The sequence below is a fragment of the Platalea leucorodia genome (assembly GCF_965183815.1).
Source record: "Platalea leucorodia genome assembly, chromosome: 1".
Lineage (NCBI taxonomy): Eukaryota > Metazoa > Chordata > Aves > Pelecaniformes > Threskiornithidae > Platalea > Platalea leucorodia.
Genome location: NC_138823.1, coordinates 27,571,219 through 27,598,102, shown reverse-complemented (window position 1 = coordinate 27,598,102; position 26,884 = coordinate 27,571,219). Strand labels below are relative to the sequence as shown.

Genomic DNA, 26,884 nt, shown 5'->3' with positions numbered 1-26,884 from the left:
CAGAATTAGCATCCACGATCGCTCCGTACCCATATCAGCTTGCAAATCACCCTCTATATTAAAAGAGGGGGGGAAAAAAGAAAAAGAAAAGAAAAAAAATACTATCAAAAAACAATTAGCGTTTCCTCATTTAAAACCGAAAGAGCCGCAATAATTTCAACTCACCAGGCATCCTTGGATAAAATATACCACACTGTAAATGGCTCTCTCCTAAAAGCGAGCTTATTTAGGGCTCAGTGCCTCCTGTTCTGGAATGAACAGAGAGAAGCGAGGAGGGCCATCAGAACTGGCTGTGGCAGCGTAGCTGGAGGCAGGATGCTGGGCGCGTGCGTTTGCCAGGCAAAGACAGATGGAGAGCTGACACTCTGTATTGCACTTGGAGCAGAAATGTGAATGATGACAGGAGCACATGTGGCCTTGAACCCAGCCCTGTCTCTTCAGGCAGAACAATGACAGGGATGTGTGTGCAAATTATCACAACCCTGGCTCCCCTCAGCTGACTCCTTTTACTCTACCTTTCACACCAAGTTCCAGATGACCAAAGAATAGAAAGTAAAATGCAGAGTGATAAGCCAAACACTGAATTATTCATTTTTTCTTTAAAAGTTAACCCTTTCTTCTGCTGACAGCAATTCAAGAAAAAAGCATCGCTTCGAATCCGCTCTCCTCCAAAAGTGGAAACAAATTCATTCTTTAACAGCCATAATTTTGCACTCCATAGTACTACGTTTGTTTATTTAGCTGGAAATTCAAAACGTGCACGAGGATATACAAGAGGGTCCCCCCTCCTCTTCCTCCCCTCCCCACACTTTTGTCATTATTACGCTGTTTTACTATAGTGAACGGAGTATCAAAATCACTCCCTTTCTCAGATTCTCAGTAGTATGTGTAAAATAGAACACACTTAGAAAGCAGACCACTTTTATTTTACTATAGTGCTTTTAACCCCCTGGGATTCCTGCATTGATATGTTCCAAACATTTGCAGCTTACTCTCCTTTACCTTGCATGGTGATCCATGGGGGATGAAAACAAAATCTTCCCTGTAAAGCTTTTTCAAAAGCTAAACAATCATGTCCTCCCAATTTCTGATTTTGCACACCCCTTAAATGTTTATCCTTCACAGGAATAACGTATGCCTGCCTAGGTTCAATGCACTCTTCCCTATTAAGCTTTAATGGACACCATGATACATAAAACTACAAGTCTTTGTTATAGTGCTTTATCTAAAGCTGGCTATTTTCTTCTCAGCAGTCCCTCTTTAGTCCTTTGTAAAACATCTTTGCCTCTTAGGAGAAACATACGCCTGACTCGCATGCCTTCTGTAGCACGTATAGCCTTGCACAAAATTCCAGGCACAAGGAAAAATATCTTCTTTTTAAAACTCTGCTCCCGTTTAGCACTTGCAAAAGCTTCTCCCTTTAGTAACGAGTATTTCTCTAGCAATTAGCACGTAGGTCCTGGTTTTGACTTTGCCCTTGCAGTATACATTCAAACCCATATAGAAAGGCAGCGATACCTTCAGGAGCGGCATTCTTGTCAGTACAAGACTCATCCTTTTGTACTTATTTATGCATCTCCCTGATTTTCATTATGCCATCTTCTGCCTTTACTACGCAGAAACAACTCTGCTTTCAGGCCTTCCTCTTCCTTCCTCTAGCTGCCACAGAGTCTGATAAAGATCTGGTTAGGAAAAGGACACACACGCGAAATTAAGCAAAAAATAACAACCCTTCCAATACCCGGGCTGAACTCATGAATATTTCTCACTTGAAGCAAATGAGTCACTTACTTAATTTACTGATATTTCCACAATAACTTTTTAACGCTATCTAAGTGCCACCCTTAAGCTTCACTGAAATAGGAGAGAGATTCCAAACACAGGACTGGCAAATTCAAGGCGATCAAAGAAGCAAAGGAGCAGCTCCCCTCGCCCCAGTAAACATCCCGGCACTAACAATGCAATGTGTCTGCTACTTGAGGCAGGTCTTTTCTCCATCTTCATCAGGTATCTACTGTAATGAAGTTCCCTATAATGGATTTTTGAGTGTCGGAGAGCCCAAGAGAGAAACACCGTAACATGAAAATGTTGTCATGACAGACTGCTTTCATGAAGGGGGGGAAAAGCGGAGTGGGGAAAGGGAGAAAATAACAAGCAAAGTCTGCGCCACCAAGGCCTTTAAAGAATTTACCATTCTTCTTATTATTTGATGCACTATTTAAAACCAGTCAGTTAGTATTGTATTTGTTGTGTTGTTTTTCCTTTTTAATGCTGTACTCTACATGAAAGGAAAAAACATTTTCACAGTTGGAAACGCAACCTTTCATCAACATAGATGCAGCCTGAATCAGCTTCAGAGTAGAAAGTAACGTGTCAAAGGTATGACGCATTTTAATAAAACCGAACAATATTCACTCTTAAAAGTAGGTCTTAATATCAGTACATTGTAAATCCACAGACCACGGCTCACGAAATTGAACTTCCATATGCTGTGTGATTATGCATCTTTTTTCTGTGTGTAAAAAGCCTTTTTAAGCTGTTATCTGACTACAGTAATTGCCATTTAAATTGATCCACGTCAACAAAACCTGGATCCCTGGAGATTCTCACCTAGAAGTCTGCTCGTGGAAGGGGCTAACAGAATGCCTGTGCATCTGAGACTACTTCAGCATTTTCTCAAGCAGCCAGCTGCATGAATAGTTTTTCCCTCTCATTATTTAATACACTGAGGCAGGCTGCAACCCATTTGGCAGTCCTCCCTGAGTAAATATCTGTGGATATTTATTTGCTCTACCCACCCCCATTTTTAATGCAGTCACTTAAAGCTTGCCCTAACAGTTTTTGCACCAGGTCTGAAATTTTAGGAAGCCAAGCAAAGGTGGACAGCCCATTCTGTAAAACGGTTTTATTCTCCGCTAAGAAAGGAAAGGCAGTGGTTTTAATATATGAACAATTCTGCTGTATCAAGAGTCGGTATTATGTCTAATACCAAAATGAAAGGGATACAAAGAGAGTGAAAAATCCAGAAGATAATCTTCAGCCAGCTTCTTTATGGTGCGCGTTACGCTACACCTTCCTGGGTGGGAATCAGCTCCTTCTTTGACAGTCATTCAAAACACTTTACAAAATAATTTTAAATTGTCCTCTACAACTCTTAATATTGAGAATGGGTAAAGAAGGCAAAACAGCCTCCACGTTCATATATTTGAAGGGGAAAAAGAGAAGATTTTTATGCAGTGGATGATATAAGGTCACTAAGACATGGACCTGATGGAAACGAGAAATTCCAAATGATCACCATTTAAAAGTACAAAGATTGCCTTTTGCACAAACCTAGCTTAATAACAGGGACTGGAAGTCCACTGAAACGCATCTGTAGTTAATGAAAGCTCTCTATTAACAGTGAAGGAAGAATTTAACTCAAAGCTTTTCTGTAGGACTTCTCAACTTCCCGCTCTACTTATAGCAGACTGTTGTGATACATTGTGACTTCACACAGTGGGTATTAAGTGAGTTAATTCAAAGGAGCTGAAACCTCATTGATCCTAATTGAAAGCAATACACCCAACCAAATAGTTTTCTACCCCATCTGCTCTGGCCTGCCACCAGCTATTCAATACAAGAGAATTAATAGTTTCAGATATTCTAACCGACCCAATAAAAGCACTCATTTAAGCAGGACTGCATTAACAAAGTGAAAAACCAAGGGCAAAATGGGTTCAAATGGAGCATTTTACTCCTAGTTGGCTTTAACAAAGCTGAATAATGCTTATTCTGACTTTTTATGTGCAAGACTTGATAAACTGAATGAGAAGGCACTCAATGATCAGTCAACGAGCATTGATGAATGGTCATTAGGACCCCCCCAATCTCAGGGAAGGCCATTCCACAAAGTGGCACACCAGCTTGAAAGGGCGGACTCACTAATGTCCAGATTTCCCCGCTTGCTTGTTCCACTTTCACTTTCAGACCACTGGCCACCAAATGAGGCTGACATATTGGAAAATAATCTTTTATGGGCGAGTGGTAAATAAAAATGGAGGCATTAGCTGGGCTTTCAAATTCAAATCTGCTAGTTTTGTCAGCCCCCAAACGTTTTGATTTTCCACCCAGCTGGAAGCTATTAGTGTTTTCTTAAGGCATCCCACTGACAGGGCAAACCCACCTAATGTGTGAGCTGTAGAGCTGATGGGGGGGACGGGGAACGATCACTTCTGGATGCTTTCTGAACTTTATTCAGTTGGTTGTCCAACCGAAGTACAGTAAAGGCAACACCTTTGGGAGAAGCTCATTAATTTCTTACTGCCTCGTATCTCCTATCATCTGGTGCAACAGTAGTCCACCTAGGACTGCCATGGGTACCCTCAGTGCGACTTTTTCCATGACGTTGTACCTAGCCTCCCTTGTTTTTACTGCACTACCACAAAAGAGCTCAAGCTGTTCAAGAAAGGCACTTCTTTATAAACTTCTAATTCTTTGCTTGGAAACGGAATTAAAATATTCCAATAAGATATGTGCTTATCTGTTAACAGTAGCTCTTAATGCATGCAAGACAAAACATTTGCCAGATAACACTAAACATTTCCCTAAGCATTTCCTTATTGGCAAGGCTTTCTGGACTTCTGAAAAAAGACAAATGGGACCCTTAAAACATACATAGCTCCGTGAAACACAGACCAATTGAGATTACCTACACAGATACTCAGTAGTTGAAAGCTAGAGTCACAAAGCTGGGAAGAAAATATTCTTGGTTGTCTAAGAGAAACTGTTCATTGTGTTACCTGTAGTAGTGGATTAAATTCATTGGAGGTGAGAAAGCATTCATCTCTTTTTTCAGTTAAGAAAATGTAAGAGTCATGCTATTTCAATGGGATAATCAGAAATTAGTCCTCTAAAGAGGATTTCAAATCATCTGTTAAGAAAAGGCAACCTTGGCAGTGGGTCAGACTTGGCAACCTAGATTGCCTATGGCTGTTTGATCAAAAAAGAACCAAACAAATTCATTCTTGTTGAACGTCGCCAGAAATCCCAGTGGTATTTCAGGTGTATTTCAGTTTTTAAATCAAGGAAAATATACATAAATACCTATCATAGGAGAAGAATAGTTCCACCAAAAATTAACTGACTCAGCATGGGAGGGCCAACATACGCTTCAGGTCTTAAAGAACGCATCATCTTACAGAGTAAAATGTGCATTTTAGTAACAACACTCACGTGGACAAACTCACATATATGTACCTGGTTTCGTGTCTATTTCTTTCACTTGATCTGGGCTAAACCAAGTTTTGCCTTGCATTTTTTATTAAATACAGTATTTTCTATAATGTGGGTAAAGTAAATTAGGATTGACTGTTAATTTCTATCATCATTCGGATTCAAAGGAAATTACCACACCATCTGAGCATCGACATCACTGAAGCACTTTAGAAAATTTGATATTGATTTGATATTATTTCTGAAAGGACACAAGAAAATACCAAAGATGCCATTTCACTGACAGGAGAAAGAACACATTCAGTGTGACCCGGAGAAGCCTGGACGAGAATGTCTGGTCCTGCTGAACTAGGGTCATATTTTAAGATCCAAAAAAAAAAAAAAAGGGGGGGGGGGGGGCGGGGGGGAAACAAAAAAAGGAAAAAGGAAAAAAAAGGTTTCAAGCTATCAGTTGCTTTTTGACTTGAAGCTCAGGGTGTTTGCTCGTTTAACATGGGTAGGGAAACTCCTCCTGCTGTAGTATATTAACCCTAGTTTTGACCTCTAATCGATGTCTTTTCAATGCATAGGATTTTCATAATAAAGATAATGTGAGAGCATATTTGTGTGAAAGCGTATCTACCACTAGCCATAAATTCGAGCCTTGCATTTTTCTTTGTAACGTGTCAATATTTGTGACACTAACTAAACATATTTTATTCATTTGACAAGGACTGTTACATTATATTGAAAACTTTTGTTTCAATGTCACCACCTCCCCGTTTTGACTGATGGCGAGTTAGTTTTGTTAAAACGCAAGGGGTGATAGCGTATGCTCCAGTGAACTTTCCCTCCTCTCAGCACCAGAGACAAAAACCTGCAGCTCTGCTCTGTGCTGGCAGCCATCTGGCCAGCTTTCTCTCAATGCCTGCCCCACACCACACTGCAGGCAAAATTTCAGGGCTCTAGAGCTCTGTGGAGCTATTCATGACATACCAATTTCACATTTTCTGCTTGTACGCTTGCAACAATAAATGCTAATGAGGACTATGAATGACATTTTTAAAGACAATAAAAAGGTCTCCAAATCCCTTGCATATGGAGACACTATTTTCTAAACTTCACCTTCTGTTAGGGAGCCATTACACTCTAAAGGAAAAAAATAACCTAAGGAGAACAATGAGATGATCAAAGCATAACCGAGTCCTTACGAATTCCAAAGAAAACAATGTTTGCAAAGCTAGCTTAATGACAGACAGATTTTATGCCGACGTACAGCGGTAACACTTCAGTGCAGGAACTCTCTTTTTCAATAGCACTGCTACTTCTCATCAGGGGGGCTCACGAACTGGGGGGGGAAGCCATAGTAAATCCTCGCTTTCACTGATCACGTATAACCCCACAAGCCATGGATTTGGACTTTTTAATTACCAATCTCTAGATGAGTCCAAGAGTAAACCGTTCTCATTAACTGATCTGGAATGCCATGCTTTCATAGAAATTACTGTACTGACCAAGTGTGGCCAAGAGAAATTTCTAATTTTAATGTTTTCTTTCCCCAAACCTGCCTTTTGCAATGCTATTGCTACTCTTAAAAAAAAAAAAAAAAGGTTGCCTTCACTCTTGGTACTGTGTTTTATACTTAATTGAAGGCAGCTTCCCCTTATTAGCAAGGATTAAAAACACTTTCAGGAAAATCCACCAGGTGGAGCAAATACATAGCTATACAAAACATTTATTTATGCTCGTACTGCCATTTTCAGCAGGGAAAAAATGTTTTATATGGAAATATTCTTACCTCTTGACCTCCATTCCTCACCCTTTTGTCATATATTGATCAATTTGTACTTACTTACTACATTTATAATGGTACAAAAGCTTTGTTCAAAGGGGCCTCAATACAAAGCTATTGTTGCTGATGAGATTCAATACAAATTTGCAAACCACAATAGTCATCAGATATATATGGGAAATTATAGAATAATATCAGTCAACATACATATATACATTCAACAATATAAGGATAATGTCATGCTTGTAAAACAAACTGACAAGCATTCAGAAAATAAAGCCTAGTCTTACATCAGACAGCAAAATCTTTACACTGGCCTCCACTATAAAGGGCTGGAAACCAGGCCATTCTGTATGCCTTGTTATGTGTTTATACACACGGTAGTGCCAGTAACATCACAGCAGTGCCACTGCACAGTATGTTGGTGTTTACTATTAATGTCTTTATTTTAGTATGACATCCGTCAGCTATTGAGTAATTTCAAGAGTGCAGTGAATGAGGACTGTAAATAAATATTTGAGCATATCTAGGCCAGCTAAGCATTATTTGCCCATTTAAATGATTTGCTTTCCAGAGCCAGGTGAGAAAGCCACTTTCTCATCAAATATTTTAACTTTCCCTGATGAATGAGAAGGTCTAATGGCATAATGGCAGGGGGGCACCTTTTTACATGACAAGAACTAAGCCAAAACAGAAAAGTGGTTATGGATGAGTCTTCTCACAATTATAATAGGACAACCCACTGGCAGACCCCATAATTGCGAAAGTGGCAAAGCAATATTTTTGTTTCCATTGTTTCCTTTAAGTTACACCTTCCATCATGTTCTTCTCTTACTTTTCTGTTCAGTGCCCTCTGTCTTCTCTCTGCCATCACGCCTAACCCTGCGCTCTTGATTCTGGGGCCACCTCCTCACCCTGCTACACACCTCCCTTCTGCAATCCACTACATGACTTCTCTGCTGCTGCTGCCTTGGACATTCATCCTCTCCCACCTCTGCTAGCCCTGAAAGCCAGAAGAAGTTCCAGAATTTGAAGCTGTGAGTACTACCATAAAATATTACCCACAATTAACACATAAATGAAAGATCAACAACCAGCACTCCAACATTGAGAGACTGTGCCAGTTAGGTTTCCACTACAAAACTGAGCCAGAATGGGATCCACTTAACATGCAATCGGAGGAGCACACCATGCTCCCCGGAAGCACGATGTGTTGAGATAAGCTTTGTGCTTTTAGTCCGACCCAGACAAATCCCATCATAGCTAAGGAAAATTAACATACAAAATCTCTGTTTCTTTAGGAACGGGGAGGAGCCTTAAAGAACACAGGCCTTTAAATATCATTTCATTTTATCTAATTGTGTTGTACTCCACATGGTGCTTCGTTGTAGCCATTCAGAAGAGAAGCAGGAGAAGAATGTAGAGGTGATTATGAAGTGGAATTTCATACCAAGAGCAAATTATACCACTTCACACTAGGAGAACATCTGCAAAGAGCAGCAGTAAGTGACTAGGCACAATGCAAGGTGCCAGTTTTAATAAAGCCCAAACCAGCTTGGGAATCATTATCTGCAAGAACTTTCCTTAAGCAAGATTGTCACAGCAGAGACTTGCAGAGATGCCCAAGACAAGTATTTTCTCAAACAGGATGCTGATTTAAAACCATTATCTCTGAGGGGTTTTTTGAGGTGGCAACCACAGATTAAAAGCTATCATTTTCTGCCATTTTCAAAGAGGAGCTGGACACCAACAATGGGTGGGAGGAAAGACAGCGTGGTTATTGTCGTCACCACGTGTCCACGGAGAACTTTGTTTTACTATGCTGCTGGTTGATGTGGGGAATGGTTGGCTAGAGGTCATGGACAGTTCATTAAATTATGAACTCTGCAAAAAACATAAAGGCATGTAAAACACTGGAAGGAGGGACACGACTTATATGACTTGTGAAGGTTTAGCTAACTAATAGCACTTTCATACAGACACATAATTTCCTTTGCATGTACAAACCCTATAGGAACATGATGCTGACCACAATGCATAAACCATCTTTTTATCATCCTGTAGATACAAGCAATGCTTATTTAAACTATGGCTTCTTCACAGTACGACAGGATAAAGAAATTTAAAACTACATGTCTAAATAATTCACTTTCACTCAAAGGCACCTTTACACGAGAGTAGCCTAAGGAGTTCATAATGAAGATGGGGACCTGATTCTAAAGGTGAAGGATTATGTACATATTTAAGAGTTTATTAGAACACGATTATTGATCTGATACACTGCAACAGCTCTTTTGTTGCACCACCCCCTGCAAATCCTTCTTAGATGGAGGATTAGTGGCACAATAGATCATAATGACTCTTTTGGTCCCACTGTACTATTGTTGACTCCCAGCTGCCTATGCCCACAGAAGGCTACCTTCTCTTAATGAAGGGTCCCCAAAACTCCTACCTGGTAATGTTTGCATGCAAGAAGAAAAGTATGCCCTTAAATCTGTATTACAAAATCCTAATGAAATATTAGCAGGGAAAATACAAGTTACTGCTCAAACGATTTCCATCTCACCTACAAAGTACCCAAAATCATTAGCACGTGAAAACATCCTCCAAGACTGCAGGCATAACTCTAGAGACTGGACCGAAAGCCTTCAGCATAAAAGAAAATGAAACCATAGTTAACTTTCAGCTCTCTCTTCTCCACTCCTACAACCACAAATATCTTTCTTGGACCAGCTTCTGCCCACAACAATAAAAGGCAATAGTCACATGCTACGCTCATTTTTGCTGCAAAGCCATATTAATCATGTTCCCTCCCTCTACTACTTATACCTTGTGACCTCAAGTCCTGCCAGTACAACTAGAACAGCACTGTGCTATAAACTAGAGTATTATCCAAATAAGAGTCATATTCTTCATTTATCATTCAAACAAGAAGTCATACGTTAATTCTTCACAAACTTTAAAAAAAAAAAAAAATCAAGACCTTTACCTAAGTGAACATTTCAGTAACTTTCAGCTATGACCTTGAGTTTTACATCGCGATGAACACTTTCCATCTATGGGCCAAAACCTGACCAGTGCACAGTGCCTTGTGCACCTGCACCTTCAGCCTGTTGAGTGACCTCAACAAAGAACAGCTACGAGGAGCAAGGACTATAACTGACCCTAGCCCAATATTTTGAAATTGAACACCAAGCTGGACATCTAAGAAAATCACATGAATAATGAGAAGGAAAGCATTGATAGCTGCCACCACAGTTTTAACGGGCCATGCCAGAACAAACACCGGCTTGGTTTTATTCCATAGGATGAATAAAAATAATGTCGCCAAGCATGCTGAAAATGAAAAACTTAAAATGCTAAGTATAATGACTACGTTAATGATTACTACAAAAAAATTTTCATAAGTTTATTTGCTGCATAGCACAAACTCCACCTGAAAGGATTTGCTTCTCAGAAGATTTTACCTCTGAAAACAAGATGTTAAGCAAGGGGAGAAAGAACAATAAAGTAAAAGGAAAAAGCTTCAAATTCGGAAGCGAAAGGGTTAACATGTTTTGTTTCACTCGGTATTATACCAATGCCAGAATTACAAGGGAAAGACTAAAAAGAGCCAATTTTTTATTATTATTATTCTTTAAAAGAAAAAAAAATCAGGCCTATCTGTCACAGGGTTGTCCGGGCTGGAAGAACCGGCAGGAACCTCAAATTCCTGACCAAACCCTCTTCCACACAATGCCTCCTGAATGGAAGGAACCCAGGCCCGGCAGAGATAGCCCGCTGTCAGGAACCAGCCCTGACGTTTGCGGACAGACGGGGCTGGCCTCGCAGGATGTCAGAGCAGCAAACTGCTGCTCGAGATACTGGGTTTTCACACACTCCCAGCCTGGATGTTTTGCTCTTCAGGTAATTAAACAAGGAAACGGGGCTGATGTGTACGAGTCTGACCCCTGCGCCGCGGCTCCGCGGTTCTGCATATCAACTTCCGCACCAACCGCCTGCAGCATCAACAGAGTCCTCTGCTCCCGCTCTCCGCCGCTCCCGCCACCAACCTCTCAAACAAATCCTCCTGGAAATATCTGCTGCTGTCTATTCCTTTTTTTTTTTTTTTCTTTTTCTATTTAAGAAGGACTAAATCGCTCGCTCTGTTCCACACGGCTTGCTGCTTTCTCATAAAAAGAAGGAAAAAAGGAAAGAAATGGGTACTTTTGAGTAGCTGTTCTTCAGACAGCCATTCAAAATATTAAATATCTGGGGGAGGGGAGGAACAGAGAGACGAGGCAAGGGATTCCCAAATTAATGCTTACTTTAAGGTCATCGCTCAAAATGAAAAAGATCCTGAAAAGTATTTTCGATTTGTCCAACCAACTGCCAGACATTCACTTATTTAGAAATAAAATTATTCTGATTTAGGCATTATTGAAGAGTCTTTGTCTTACAAGAGGACATAAATCATAGAACAGGGCATTAGAAAAACAGACCAGTGTTTTCTCTTTTTCTCTAAATTTAAGAAATGGGGAAAAGCAGGTGTTACCACCTATACTCAGTGAAAACCCTACACAGGCTGCTCTATGACTGACCTAGTTTCAATGCTCTTTAAAGGCTATTTAAACAAAAATGATTTTTAAAAAAGGTAACACATTCCTACTTCTTTCTGAAAAATCCACAGAATAGAATATTGGCTGAAAAGAGAAGAGCCCAGAAGAAAGAGGAGTACAAAAGCATGCCTGCTTGTCTGTGTTCAACACAAAGAACATTAAATGAAAACAACTGGCACGCCGCCAAATTCCTATACAGGCAAAGAGATTCAAATAAATTGATTTCACGCATCACACTGACCTGGGATCAGTGAGCAGTGGTACAATACACTCGCTGCTCCATGTGGGGCAAAGCCCATTAATGTTATCAGAGCCACAGTACATTACGGGGGGGGGACGGGGGGGGGACGGGGGGGACGGGACCCAAACTCTGCAAACTCAGGGGAAAAAAAATCACTTTGAAAAAGGAACTTCAGCTTCAGCTGGAATGCTTGGTTTCAGTTTACTAATAAATATATCATATTGTGAGAGCTCGTCCTCTGCTCACCTCGAAGGTTTCAAAGATCGTATTTTCAAATTAAAATAAATACTAATGTCACACACACACTCCCCTTACATTCTACTTTTAACACAGTTGTTCTCAAACTCGGTTATTCGCTGCAAATTTCCTCCCTTCCCCATCCGCCAGCGTTTTATATAGATTATGGGTTATTTTCTTTGTACTTCAAAAGCTGGATTCCTGCCCAGGATACTCTTACTGGCTCAGAAAGTAAGCTGGAGAAATCAGCCACTGCTCTCAACTGGTCCAAATCAACCTGACCCACAGAGAAAAGCACCTTATTTGCAAGGCAGCAATAAGCAGGGCCCCAGCTCCCTTTGCAGAGTCATCCAGGCACGCTCCCTCATCACGAGGCACTCTCTCCAAACCAGAGCATTTTGGATTTCACTTTCTTACAACATGTGAAGTAACCCGTGTGTGCCGTGGAGTCTCTTCTTGTCATCCTGGCTTTGTTTTTCATTAAGATCTCTCACACTCCAATCAAAAGCAATGCCCACAAGCCACAGGTGTGCGCCACATGAACAGATGAAAATCTGATTGTGAGCTGTGTAATGACAATTCGCTGTCTAATACACTCGTCCCCTTTTGCAACTGTTATATGTTAGAAGCGGCATTTATTATTTCAATTGTACTCTTTAAGATACATAGGTAAGCAAACAATTGTTTTGAGGATAAAAAAAGGAAACCAAGAAAAGAAGACTGCAAAAGATGGATGAGGATGCACAGAAGGGTTCACAAAAGCATAGGCAGGTAGTCTAATGCTACAAGACGCCACTGCTTCAAGGAGGCAATAAACTCAAAACACCTTTTATTTTGTGTTTTATGCCATTTTGGTTTCAAATAGTAAGTCAAATCTTCTTGGGTACAGCAAAATCCATATTAAGTTAAGCTATAAGAGTGTTGGCCTCATCTCTTATCACTCATCCAAATTTCAGTGTGGAGCTTCTTGGCCATTTAAGACTAACATTTTTGAATGTCTTAACAAACACATACATCCAGATGTAGGTACCTTACCCAGTCACCTCATTTCAAGCAAATGTCAAAACGGGAATGCCCAAAGATCTAACAATTGCTAACCACCACTGATCACTCTCTTTTATAAAGAGCTACAAAGCAGTTTTGGATTGTCTTCATCACCAAGGTGAAAGCTAGACAATATCGTTAACTCTGTAAGTTGTGTTACAGAGAGGATGTGTTTGTTTTGGCATAAGGCTACGCTGACAGAACTGCGCAGGAGAGGGAATCATCCAGTACACAGCAACTTCACAGCGGTAGAGATGTGCCTGCACCCAGGTGATACAGGCAGCCCAATGGTTAATAAGGCAAACATGCCGCTCCCTCCCATTTACGAATATTTCAGTAGTACAACCAAATCGTTTGGACTTTATAAAGATGAAATGAATTTTAGTTATATTAATTCCCTCTTCTATAAAAATGAATAGTATTAGAAAACATGCCTTTCTCCTAAGTTGTAGGAAATTTTCATTTTCTTGCACGTGCTCTGACAGCAATAAACCACAATAAGCTTCCTATTAGTATGCCAGCACTGCATGCTTCAGGCATGAAATCTTTACTTTTACATTTACTTATTTTTAAAATCCTTTATGAAGACCCACATAGCAAAAGAAACCAACCAACAACCACCTGTATGGGGTACACTGGCACTTTGAAAAATAGACTGTAGATAGAAAGAAGGAGAATTAGTCAGAAGCTATACACTGCTAAATTAGCAAAATAAAATGCAAGAAGAAAGCCTGCTAAGATTATTCATTCTTTTCCAATGCTGCCTGTGTACAGGAAGGTCCCAGAGAAGCATTTACTTGTTTTAAACTGAGCTAGGAACTTGAATTAGAATGCAAATTCATTTTTAATAGGATTTAATTTTTAAAAAGTATGTTCACACTGGTGCACAAAACCTCGGCCCCGGCCCTTTGCCACGAGGCGATGTGCAGAGCCTCCTGCTGGCTCTCTCAGCTGCGCTCCATCTCCTTTCCGCACCCCACAGACGGAGCAGCGTGGGCCGTGGCGTCTCGGGTGGGGAGACAAGTGATATGATCAAGGCTTAGTCGCCTTTAAAACTAACCGGAGCATAGCCTAGAGTACACAGACACTGTTCGTTTTATTTTGGTATCGTACTCTATCACAGTTATGTCATAGGCGAAATGGTCCAACACTGAGAAAGAAAGTACCAGGCTGTTGGAAAGCACTTAAAATCAGTTTAGTAGTTTCGTGCCATCTAGACACACCATTTTAGGAGAAAAAATGTAAGTTACAGTAAAGACAGGAATGACAGTCATAGGTTATCTAGAAATTCTGTTCTGCCATAGCAGATTTACTTTTCCAGTATGGTAAAATCTTTGCACAGAAGAAGCAGAAATATCTACTCTCAATACCATCTCAATCAAATTTATCACAGATTCCCAATGCAATGAGTTTACCAGAGGCTTCCACTAAATTATAAACACAAGCATTTTGCCAGCGTGATTACAGCTGTCCCCTAACCTGGTTGCAAATACTGTTCCAATTCACAGTTCAGGAAACTGAACTTTTTTCACACAGCCCAGCCAAGTAATATTTACATGCCACATAAAGAGCACCTATGTCATCCAACCCACAAAAAAAACACAGTTAAAATTTTCACATATATGTAATTTTAAGCTAAGGAAGATTTTAGAAAAGTCATCACTGATGGATTTTATTGGCATTGCTGTACTCAGTGATATTAAAATGAGGACACCACCTTCATTGATTTAGGCAGACTCTTTGGAGGCTAAAGGGAAAGATTTTTTTTTAATTACAGTTTACAAGGCAAGGTACAGTCATTAAAAATCATTTCTAAAAGGTATGCACATTACAAAATCAAATATTTTTCTGTTCCTTACCTTGACAAAATTCAAAGTTCCCTTTTTTCCGGCAGTCACCTATTACTAAACTCAGTGCTCTCCAAGTGTTTCTTTTGACAGATATCATTCTCCACCAATCGCTCTGCTAATTTCCTCTTTCCTTTTCTGACTGGGACAGATATTATGTTCACCAGCCCAGAGATCAATCTTTTCTATTGACAACAACAAATGAAAAAAAAAAAAAAAAAGAAAAGAAAAAAAAGAAAAGAAAAAAAAAGAAGCACATATCACAGCCAGTTTGAGGCACCACACCCCTTCATTTGCATGATAATAGCAGTCTTTTAAATAAAAAGGGAAGACAGAAACGTTATCGTTCTAAATCAATTACCCACATTTTCTTAGTTAATATAAGGCAGTACTTTAAAACAATATTAATTCATCGACAAAGGCTGTTTCATAAGTTGCTCATTTAAAACAGTTGACATACAGAGGGCAATAAACTAAGGGCAGCCTGTATTCTACCATGAAAACACCTATTAGCTAATTCTGTAAAAATGCTTCGTTTTAAATACATTCATATAATATAAAATATTACATACTTTACCTGGTTCAACAGAAGCTCTAGAGAATCATTTATTAAACGAACATGGTTACTAAAAATAGAGACCTTGCAATTACACATCGCTATACTAATTTGGATTTGTAAGTCATAACAGCAAACATATTTAAACAAAGGGAGATCAAAAAGCTATTGATATATTTACAAATCATCCTCCCACTTTTGAAAAGGCAATTTCCCTCCCACTCCAACACCTACAAAAACTGTTTATTTGGGTTACACAAATACTTTGTCATTCGTATGAGTCTGTATTACAGCATTGTCAGTTTTTCCAAGACATTAATATGCTTTTCAGGGGTTCGTAATTATGTCAAGGCAGAAAGATTTTCAGAGCCAGGCACACACAGTTATGTACATGCTTCAATCCGCATCCACTATTCAGGTATTTCGGGACATAAAGTTAAGCATGCATAAGGATCTGGTCGCAGCTGCATGCATCTAACCAGGAACCCAGCCCCAACCCTCTCCTGGACTAGGTCTTACTGCAAAAAAATGTATTGCCCAAGGGCACTTGCAAAAGATCACATTTATGTTTGTGCTAGAAATTGCAGTCTTTCCCACAAACAAGCACCCTCCTCAAATCAAAACAAACCTTCCCAAGTTAAAGTTAAGGTTACAGAACAAAGGAGTTCACCACTCGAAGTCCTTTCTTTCCCATGCTCGTGGTCAGATGTTTCCCTGCAGCCCTGACACAAGCCAAAATTCTATTGATTTCAGTGAAAACGAGAGGCATGTAAGGACTGCAGGACTCTACTCCAGATTCGGGAAGAGTGAAGCTTTCAGTATGACACAGCTTCCTTTGGCATTTGGAAAATAATCTCCAAAATGTCATTAGGACTCCCTAACTTGGGTGCAACAACCACTTTTCTAAAATGATTTTTGTTTTGTAGGAAATTCTCTAGTTGTCACCATGTTCTTAAATAGGCAATAAATTTACCTTTCAGTTGTGCCTTATCATGAATTGTGTAATTTTCAATTGTCCAGACTTTTGCATAACACTTTACATTTCCATAAATGCATACAACATTCCCTAAATTGTTGTTATTGTTCGATCCGATTTTTATGGCCATAAACTCATGCCCCTACCAAAACTGAAAAATCCTTCACTGACCAAGTAGCCCTATTGATTTCACTGAGACCATTTAAACATTAAGGTTTCTACCGAGTGACGATAGCACAATCTGGTTGAAATATGGACTTACAGTGGAATATTAAATTAACATCATATTTTGGATTCAGAATTACACACAGCAGCCATCTGTAAAGATGTATTCATGTTTTGCTAACCTCTACTCATTTGGCCACTAGAAATAATTATGATCAAATATGTTAAATTACGTAACATATAACAATTCAATATTTGTGTCTGCTGAACAGCATATTCCTTTTTCATGGCTGGTAAAAGATTTTTAAACCTCTTACTGTAAAAAAAAAAAAAAGTTCTTACTCAAAAAAAAAAGTACCCATCTGTCGTCCACTTTACAATGAAGACATCACTGTAACTTACTACTCTTCCTTTGTTTCAGCCCCACGTTCATTTTCTCTATATGCCACATTTTCCATAGTGATGGATGCATTCTGCTATACCCATTCTACACTAATCTCCTTTTTTAAATTTATTTTTGCCTCCTGAATTGTAAACTGCTGCTGTTGTTCGAATGTACATTCAAAATTGTCTAAAGTCTGTACTTCACTGAAAGCAGAATGCCTCAGACAATTTGTAGTCTTACAAGAGTGTTATAAAAAAGGATCAACATGTTGTATTACCATGGAAATTTTGAAAAACATACTTTCCCAAACAAATATTACTTTTTCTCAATGGTATGAAGTAATGAAAACCACATGTGTAAATCTGCGATCCGTGCAGTAGTTCAAGCTGCAGCTAATAGAAAATACAGAGAGTGAACTCTGCCATATAAAGGATTCTTGTTACAGAAATATAATGTGAAAACCAGATGCAGACAGAAAACCTTAATCACAGATGGGAATGTAATCACTGGCATATAGAATACTTTTTTGATCAATCTCAACCATATGAGAAATGTATTTATTTTCTAAGGAATGCAATAACTCGAGAGAGTCTTCTATTTGAATTCAGTTAACCTCATATTCACAGTGCTTTTATCTTATATGTGGAGAGAAGGGGGATATACCCTGAGCCAAGATTTTTAGAAGAGCCATTGGCCCTGGCAAGTCATTCTTGTATCAGCTTATCTTTCAAGGAATTAATAGGATGTAAAGACTACAAATATCAGGATCAGCCTCAAAAGAAATCAACCATTATTGCACTTCTTAGTTACTGCCAGAAATCCCTTCATCACCTAAGCAGTTCTCTGGTTAAATTTTTCCCTTAATATGTGGTTCTTCAGAAATACAATGCTAAGAGCACACTGTTGCACTGCAACAGAGAACCGGAGTCCTACACCAAAGAATCTCCCTACTCCTTTATAAAAGCTGAAGAGTCATCGATTCAAAACTAAGTTCACTTTGGGCTTCCTTCTAACTGCTGGAAGTCCTAGTGAATGCCCTCCACCCACACAGCTTATGGGTGTCAGCAGGGAAACAAAGGACCGGAGGGCACTGCAGCTATCCAGTCACATCCAGTGTCTAAAAGGCAGATTGCCTTCTACCAGCTACCCCGACCAAGGCAGGACCAAGATAGCTCCCGCCAGTTTTCGTTTGCTGGTGACATTTCTGCTCAACTTCTAAGAGATGGAAATACTACAGCAGTAGTAAACTCCTCACGAAAAATATGGAAATTGCCATTAAAATCTGAAAATAAGGTTCAGAATTCAGGTCATCGATATGCTACCAGCAGGACCTACCTATGCTGTTACAAAGGCTCAGCATCTTCAAGCAACCACTCTTACAGTTCATCAGCCGATTCATGTAAGAGTTACATTTGCCTAGATAAATTTTACATTAGTAACTGAACTGGACTGTTACGTTAAACTGCAATATAAAAAAGGTTTATGCTAGGAAATAAAACTTAAGAAAAAGCATTCAGAGATGACAGATCTCCAGGCTCTTGGGAACCAGCAGCGGTAGTTTCCCTCCTGGCAGTCCCTGATCCTTGCTGCACCCTCCTCCTGGAGGTACCCACTCTACCCAAGGATATCGCACCTCTTTACACAGCACTGCCTGACTGTCACAGTTCACAACTGAGCTTTTTAAGGTAACCCAATGTTGGTATTCATTTATTTTAATAGTACTAAATAACATAAACCGCAATGATTTGCTAACTGTTACACCGGAGGGGAGAGGCAGTGACAAAAGCCTTTGATGGGTACAGGGTAGGTAGGTTCTCCCTCTCTCTTAGAGCCTTTAAGTTCCACTACCATCATTCCATTTTAGGTATTTGCAGTAAGAGGACACAGTCTCTTCAGCACCCTGCCACAGGACTCCCATCATTGGCTCATCACAGGTGTGCATCAGACCAATTCTGCTAAAGTTCCTGTAAATGTGCTTCCTTAATTGAATGCCTGCGTGCTACGTGAAATTTGAAGCCAACTACTTGCTTTTTCCCTCCTCTGCTAACAACTAGCAAACCATCTGATGAAAATACTTTGATTCCACCACTGCAACAGAAGTTTTTTAAACCATCCTGTCTCTTCTGCCATTTAACTTTACATTTCTGAAACTGCAGCATCAATAGATAGTGCAGGAGTCAACATTTAATGCTAACGTAATACGGGCTGGATATGCTTGTCTTATTTCTAAACAAGCATGCCTGGATTAATAATAAACTTTGGCCAGATATGTATTTTAATTTGCATGTTTTTCATATAGCATCATCATCATGTGTGTAGAGTGCTAAAAATGGAGTGAAATCTTCCAGCTGTAAAACAGTTCCACGTGACAAAACATAGAGAGATCCTGAAAACTCCTGCTTCATGTCATGTGTGAGCGTGTGTGCCTGTGCCTTTTTTTTTTGCCTCTCATCTAATTTCATCTGCGAGAGAGTGTCCCTAGAGGACAAGAGAAGAGAGAACCAATTATATCCAGAGGTTGGTTTCTCCAAAATGAAGGCATCTGTTCCATGCCAACGACTTCCACATGGAAGAAAAACAGAACTTTGAAGGCATCTGCATTCATGGTTGACAGTCGCAGATCTTAGGGTCTACTGTAATTGCCCAGCTGCAAACATGATTTGGTTGCTGCTGTTGTCAGCTGATCTCCTTGCACTGAAAAGAAGGGAGCTTAAATAGCAAATAGCTGGATAAAAATCAGATAGTCTTACAGAATACTGACACCTTTTCCCTTCTGAAGGAGGCATTTTTCCTGGTACAACGGGTTTGATGGAAATAAATTGCAAAGTGTTTTTTAAACGAACATTTTACAAAATATTCCACTTAAAAATGCTATTCTTTAAATAACGTAGAAGTTCAAGCACAATGTGCTCATTATTTGTTAGTATTTCAGGCTGTTATTTTTTTAAGAGTGATTCAGAAACGAGTATGATTCACCAGCCACATAATCCTGCAGCCCACCTTATTTAGGCAAGTAGTCTCAGTAAAACCAAGAGTACACCTGAGCAGAAGCTCAGAGTTTTCACCCAAAATGCATATGGCAGATAAATAACTAACATGGTATTTATTACTCAACTTACGTCACTTCCAACATGAGTGGATCCTTTCCAAGACACTTAAAAGAAACATTACTGGTAGTTCAAAACCTGCCTTACAGCACAGCAAGATACTCAGCAATGCTGTGCGCCTTCACTGTTAAAAAATCAAGCAAACAGTTAACAAGAAGCTCATCCAAAGTAGCAAGACCCTAACTGATTTTCCAAAGCAGATCACTGAGTGCCATTTAGGGATCCAGGTCTAGTGATGGTGCAGTTGCAACAAAGACAATTAAAACCTGACTGGCCTAGGCAGAAAATGCATTTACATTCCCTATCCTCCACCCACCAGATAAAAGCGGATCATAGTTTCCAGAAATATTTCATGCACCTCGTGGGTTTTTGTAGTTTTCTTACCTAGGACTTCTATCACTAGCTTGAAAGAAAGAAGACACCGTATGTTAGGGCAATGCCTTTTAATTATTTTTTTTAAATAGAATTTGTTGTTCTGCTGGAGTCCAGCTGCAATCCCAAACACGCTCTGCATCATGGCACTCAGCCCTCCCAGTCAGGTAGCCACACAGCTTGGGAAGGACGGTAAGGATTCCTACGCAGTTTCCCTTGCCTGGCACACACCTCAAATTATGATGAACGCGTGAAGTAGCGAACCTGGGGGGACACAGTAGGCCTGACATTTCCTGACCACTTCTAAATTGCCTCCAGGAAGGACAAGAGTTGGGAGCGAGGACAATTAACACAGCCACCTGCTTCCTGTGACCTCCTGGGGAGCAGACACGGCCACTGACCGCTTGCAGTGTCACTGAGGTCCTGCCCATCCTTCTCCTCCCAGAGAAGCTATGGGATAATAAAAATAATAGTGGCCAATAATAGCTCTCTAAAAGGAGAAATTTAGGCCTGGACTTTAAAAAAGAAAATAGAAAACCAAACATTAAGAAAATTAACATCAAAACCTCCCATGAATTTCATGGGAAGAGGATGGGACCAATAAATCTCAGAACCTGGAAGGGAAATTACACATTGATTCATTCTTTAAAACTACTGTAGTTGTACAGTACTCCGAAATTTTTGGAGCAGGCAGCTGGCTTAAACACAGCTTAACACAGCTCTTGGGATACAGAAGTTAAGAATCCTCGTCCCATGGACTCAGCGGGAACCTCTGAGATTATTATTACAGAAGGAATAGACTTTTTTCTCTCCTTTATATGGAATTCTTCATCAGGTAAGTCTATCATTTACAATTCAAAGAGAATGACTTACTTTATATTAAGACCTGAGCTAGTCCACTTAACCTTACATAAGATAATGTCATTAGGGCCATATCTGGATCTAAGTCGCAGAGTCATTCCAGCAAAGTATTGTTAAGATCACAGACATGAGATGGGAGCATAGAAAGCCTGAAGGTCCTCAGACTGGTGTTTAGACAAAAGAAACACCATCTTAATAGAACTGGGCCTGTGAATACCATGGAAGATCTGAGCTCCAGTACTTTAATTCAACGTGTATAAGCTCTGCTGACCTATGTAGTTGCATTAATTTATCATGGTGCACATGAAATGCACGTAACATTCAGAAACTAAGCAAGGCTATTCAGTTCAGTGCGATGGTTTCCTTGCTCATCTGCAGCACGCTTCAATACAGGTTGCAGCATGCTTTTCCAGCATTAAATGGTTTGCCAACAAGCTTTAAAAATAATAAATAGTACAGTCATGAAACAGCTTTTGCTTAATGGTTCCTAGAACTCGGTGACTTCACTCACTAAAACCCTTTCTATAACATTACCCTTAAATACTTTTAGCAATGCCACCATTAAAATAAAATAAAAAAATCATCCTGGCACTACCATCCATTGATAGCACACCCGCAGGTGCCATTATCCCTAAATTTGTTGGCAGCTTTCTCTGGCACCACTACGCTTTAATGGTTCTGGCAACAAACCCTACCTGGATGTCACTGAAAGCACTCCTTTGGAGCACTCTTCCCAAATATCCTTTGCAGCAGTATCATTCTGTCTCCTTTGCTGCATCCTAATCATCTCATTTTCTGGCAATAGCCTCACCCGCTCTCCCTGTCAAAGCCTAAGCTGGTCTAGGGCAGTTCTCTTCTTGAACTCGTCTAACGCGTGTGTGATTCAATGTCGGGATGAATTTTCCAAGAGGATTTCAGGACAGTATCTTTACTGCTCAGGTTGGGTGTTCCCTTGCATCCCAGCTTTAAAATTCACTGTAACATCCTTGTAACACAACGTGACCAAACCAACGGGGAAGGAAAGCACAGGTACAAACCCCTATATAATCTGATGCTTCATAACAGAGATTGTTAAACCTTGGGACTACCAGAAGGCACACAGAGATTTACTCAACATGCCACCCAGCTTGTCATGACAGAATTAAAAACCAGCATCCTGATAGTGCCGTTACAGAAGTAAGCAAAACGAAAAACAGAAAACATATTCTGGAAAGTAAATAATTATGGAAAAAAGTGGAGAAGTTTTGGGGTTGGATTGGGTTTTTTTGCCCAAGCTATTTAAAATGACACCTGGCCCACAACCAAAAGGGGTACCTGTGTGGTCATCATCAGAAAGCAAAAAATGTAGTCAATACGTCTCCGAATAAAAGGAATCACAAAAGAAAATGGCTAGCGGTAACGACTACTACTTATGCAAATTGTATATTAACATCCAACAAGGCAGACATACATAAGCCTCCTAGAGCTACAAAAGTAACTACAGTCTTGTACAATTTGTAATGGTCATGCAACCATCTCCCCAGATGCTTGTCAAAATTCCTGGTTTTTACTCACTGCATCAACTTGGCTTTTCATAAATAGTATCTATTTTATTACATGCCATTGCGTGCCACTGTGTGCAGATTAATTCCACTCCACTAGGTGGAGTCTTCTGTCTTTCCAGACAGCGACCTAATTTCCGAAAGAACCTATTATCCTCCATGAACTTTGGATATTTGCTTTATTAGAAGCACCACAGTCTACCTGTCTTAATGGACAGGAAATCAGCAATGAATCAAATGCCTTCTTGAAATGACTGAAGAAATCATGAACTATCCCATGAAGATCCCATGTCAGCATGTTGCAATACGGGATCATTCAGGAATACTGTTGCTATACAGTTCTGTACAACACAACTGTGCTTTTATGATGACTAAATTCAATAAAGACGACTGAGTAAAAAAAGGTATCACTTAAATAAGTCACCATATCACACATGCCCAAAAACTACATATAAACAAAACAAAGTTGCTGAACTTCTTTTAAATTCTTTGTGTGTATTCAGAAGTATTCTGAATATCTAGGATGCCCTTCCTTTCCAGGCATCCCAAAATGTGTTACTGAAAATAAAAGGGAGCATGAAAGGATTTCTTTCCATATTCACGTTTCCATTCACAACCACTGGAGTTAAATATGGCAACTATTCAATAGGAACAGCAAAACTGCATGCAGCATTTTTGGCAAAGATTAAGAGAAACAGAGCACTCCCATGAATGTGTTCAGAAAACTTAGATAAGAAAATCTGGATGCCCTCATCCAACTATAATCTTTCTTTTGGGGTTGGACTCCACCCCAACCCCTGTGAAAATTACCAAAAAAATCCCATGACCAAAGCGAGAAGCCCCATGGTTTCAAAACTCTTCAGGCAGACAGCATCTCCGCCAGCACGCTACGACAGAGCATTTGCTCAGTAATATTCGCTAGCAGAAATCTCCACGTAAGTGCCGAGCACTAACACGAGGCTCCTCCAGGCTCTCGCATCCCTGGGTCAGCCGAGGTAGGGCCTCCTCAGCGCGGCTTCTGCTGCTGGCAGATATCACAAGCTATTTAAGGCTGCAGACATTTTGCCCTCATCGGCCGTGTTTTTTGTAATATTTACTTCTCGTACATATGTCTATAACTATGTATACGTCCCACAGAAGGTGAGGTTTAACAGGGTTAGCTTTGTTGGGGAAAAGAAGGTTTGGAGGAAAGGAAACAACTTTCATGTTTAGAAGATTTGAATCTAGTGACTGTCACGGGATGTAAACACTCTTCTGGGGGGGGAGGCTTTTTGTTATGTTTCAGGAGTGCACAGAGTTTTGGATAAAATCTGTATAAATAATCATCCCTCTGTCATTCAACATAAATTTATGCACATGTGTGCACACAGTTATGTTTGGGAATACAAACTATAAAGTAGACATGCCACAGACTTCTAGACAACCTACCACAAGCACGGGTCTCGCACAAAATCCATTCTATATTTAAATTTCAGTTTATTGAATTTTAATTATTTCTGATCTGTAGATCACTGAGGAAAATCCCCCAAGGTCAAAAGCTTACAAATCCAATTGCAAAACCAAACAGAAGCATCAGCAAGGCCCTTTCCCATACAGACACCTGCCAAAAAACGGAGTTCCTGACTACTAGATTAGAATCCAACAGCTAAAACCTATTCTAATATTAAAACCAGGTAATTCTCTATGTTGAAATAAAGAAGTAAAAGCTCTCATTTTATTCTGCATATATTTACACAGGGTTCTATAGATGGAACAGTGTATTATCACTTCTTCATTTAGATCCTTATTTATAAAATTAACAAACACATACCCTTTTCATTAGATTTTTTTTTTTTTTAATTAAAAAGCAATAATGTTATTTTCTCTGGAGATGCCTCGGATAGAAAATTTATGCTCTACCAATACTGTGGTTTCCAGGTTCATAAAACTCACTGGGGTTAGCAGTTCCACAGCAGCTGATTTTTGTATATATGCATTCAAGCCTGATTTAATCATTTAATTTAACCATGGAAAAAGTTACTCCAAAAGCCCCCTTAACTAAAATGTCCTTGATGAGCCCAAACTTAAGATTTGCAGGTATAGCAGGAATGAAACAAGCCCAAGAATGTTGTCATACTCTGAACACCCTCTACTTTGCACAAGGTCCTCAGTAGTAGGTAAAGCTGTATTGTTGCACTGGGGAAGCAGCCACTCGTCATTTTAAGATACAATCATAGCTTATTAATAAAATTATTTTAAATGTACGAGTTAAATCCTTTTACCAATATAGTGACATTCAGCTATCCAGTGCCATTTTTACAGTCCAAATAGATATGGTCCTAATTGCATAATGCCATTTTATCTGCTGAAGATAAAAGTGCCGATAAACAAAAATGCACATTAGGCAGGAGATTTTTCAGAATAGATTTTTTTTTAAATAACCCACTTGCATTAACAAAAGATTGCAATGGCTTCCAAATTATAGGGTGTTATTTTTAGTGGAAGTAGTTCAATATTCATATTGGAGCAGATGTAGCAGTTTAACAAAACAGCTCTTCAAATCCTGCACAAATTGAAAACAGGAAAACTGATTGCATTTTCTCTTATCACTTTCCTTTTCTGAATTGACACTTTTGGCCTTCTGAAAATTTACACATGGCTTTCATCTCAACAGCACCTGCTGATCAAACAGAAACCTAACATTTTCATGAAAATGGTATAAAGGACTAGTTTTCTTTTTACCATCTTAAAGGGCATCAGCAGTCCACTTGATGGCAACAATTGCTGAGTAGATGGCACACTCAGAATACATTTTATATTTTCATTACACTTACTTTTAAAAATGAGTTAAATCACTAGTGGCTCTTTCGTATTAGCTCTTTGTCTGCTTTAAATTAATTTCAATCTCTATCTCTGCCTAACCCTGATGGGTTTCATTCTACAGTCAGCTAGATTTTAAAGAACATCTGAAAGCCTTTGAAATAATAAGACACGTTGTATGTTCTGCAGCCACTGGGCCTTCTTTATATATGCATTTATATGCAATCATATAAATTAATATATACAATTATGCATACACACGCACATATCGCACAGACATTTCTTTTTACAGTGCTCATACTAAGGAAAAAACATGTACATATATCATTCTGCTATAGTCTCACTGCATTGAATTCCCCGAGTGTTGTCGACAGAGGATGTTGAGGGGGGACAAACCCAAAGTCCATTTATTTATTTTAAAGTTTTCTTTGATTCCTTTGCAATCTTCCGACTGGGAGAAGGTCTAGCAAGTGCTCTGGAACTTGAGCATCAACACGGGGCTGAGATGCTGCCACTGGCGAACACGGCGAGCATGCAAACAGCACAATCAGAAGTCCTTGGGCTCTTGCAGAAGTTCAAGGTATCAAGTCATGTATACAAAATATGAAACGTAAGTACCTTGTTATCCTGTCTGCTTCTGAGCCTGTAAACTCTGAAGCGCAGCAGCAGGTAACAAGGACCATCTTCCCTTGTATATAATTCTAGGTGTAATTAAAGATACTCCTGAAACCTGCTATGTGTCAGCTTCTTAACTGATAGAGCCCTAACCCCTCTGAAGTACTCTGCTGCCATCCATTACCATTCTGCTTCAGTGATAAGGTAACCTGAAGGCAGAGATGACATACAGTAATATACGTGCCACTCCAGACAGTTGGTTTGTGAATTTCAGAGTTTCATCATGCTCACTGAGGCAATCGCAAACCTGAAATGTCAATATGTTCAGTCAATGGAAGTAAAATAATGGGGCTCTATTGTCTTACCCTATCGATCCGCTGCTGTCAACAAGAATACGTGCCCCCCTGGCTTTAAACAAATTTTAATTAGGCTTTTAGTTACCGGATCATATCTATATATCTATTTGTGCAAACACTTGACAAAGTGAAACGGCAATATAAATATTTCAAACTTTTAAATATATTTTAAAGGTAATTGTTTAATGTTGCTTTAAGA

At 39.5% G+C, this 26,884-nt stretch overlaps 1 protein-coding gene across 5 annotated transcripts in view; it reads right to left on the bottom strand.

The window, feature by feature from the left end:
- Window positions 1–26,884, bottom strand: part of RUNX1T1 (RUNX1 partner transcriptional co-repressor 1) — a 116,030-nt gene that overhangs the window by 80,463 nt on the left and 8,683 nt on the right. For 3 of the 5 annotated variants that reach the window (XM_082326794.1, XM_082326796.1, XM_082326797.1), the window contains exon 2: window positions 14,965–15,137. The exons of the other annotated variants lie outside the window; for them this stretch is intronic. In XM_082326794.1, the coding sequence (XP_082182920.1) occupies window positions 14,965–15,052 (88 nt within the window). In that variant the 5' untranslated portion in view covers window positions 15,053–15,137. The remainder of the gene's footprint in view (window positions 1–14,964; window positions 15,138–26,884) is intronic. 5 annotated transcript variants of the gene reach the window in all.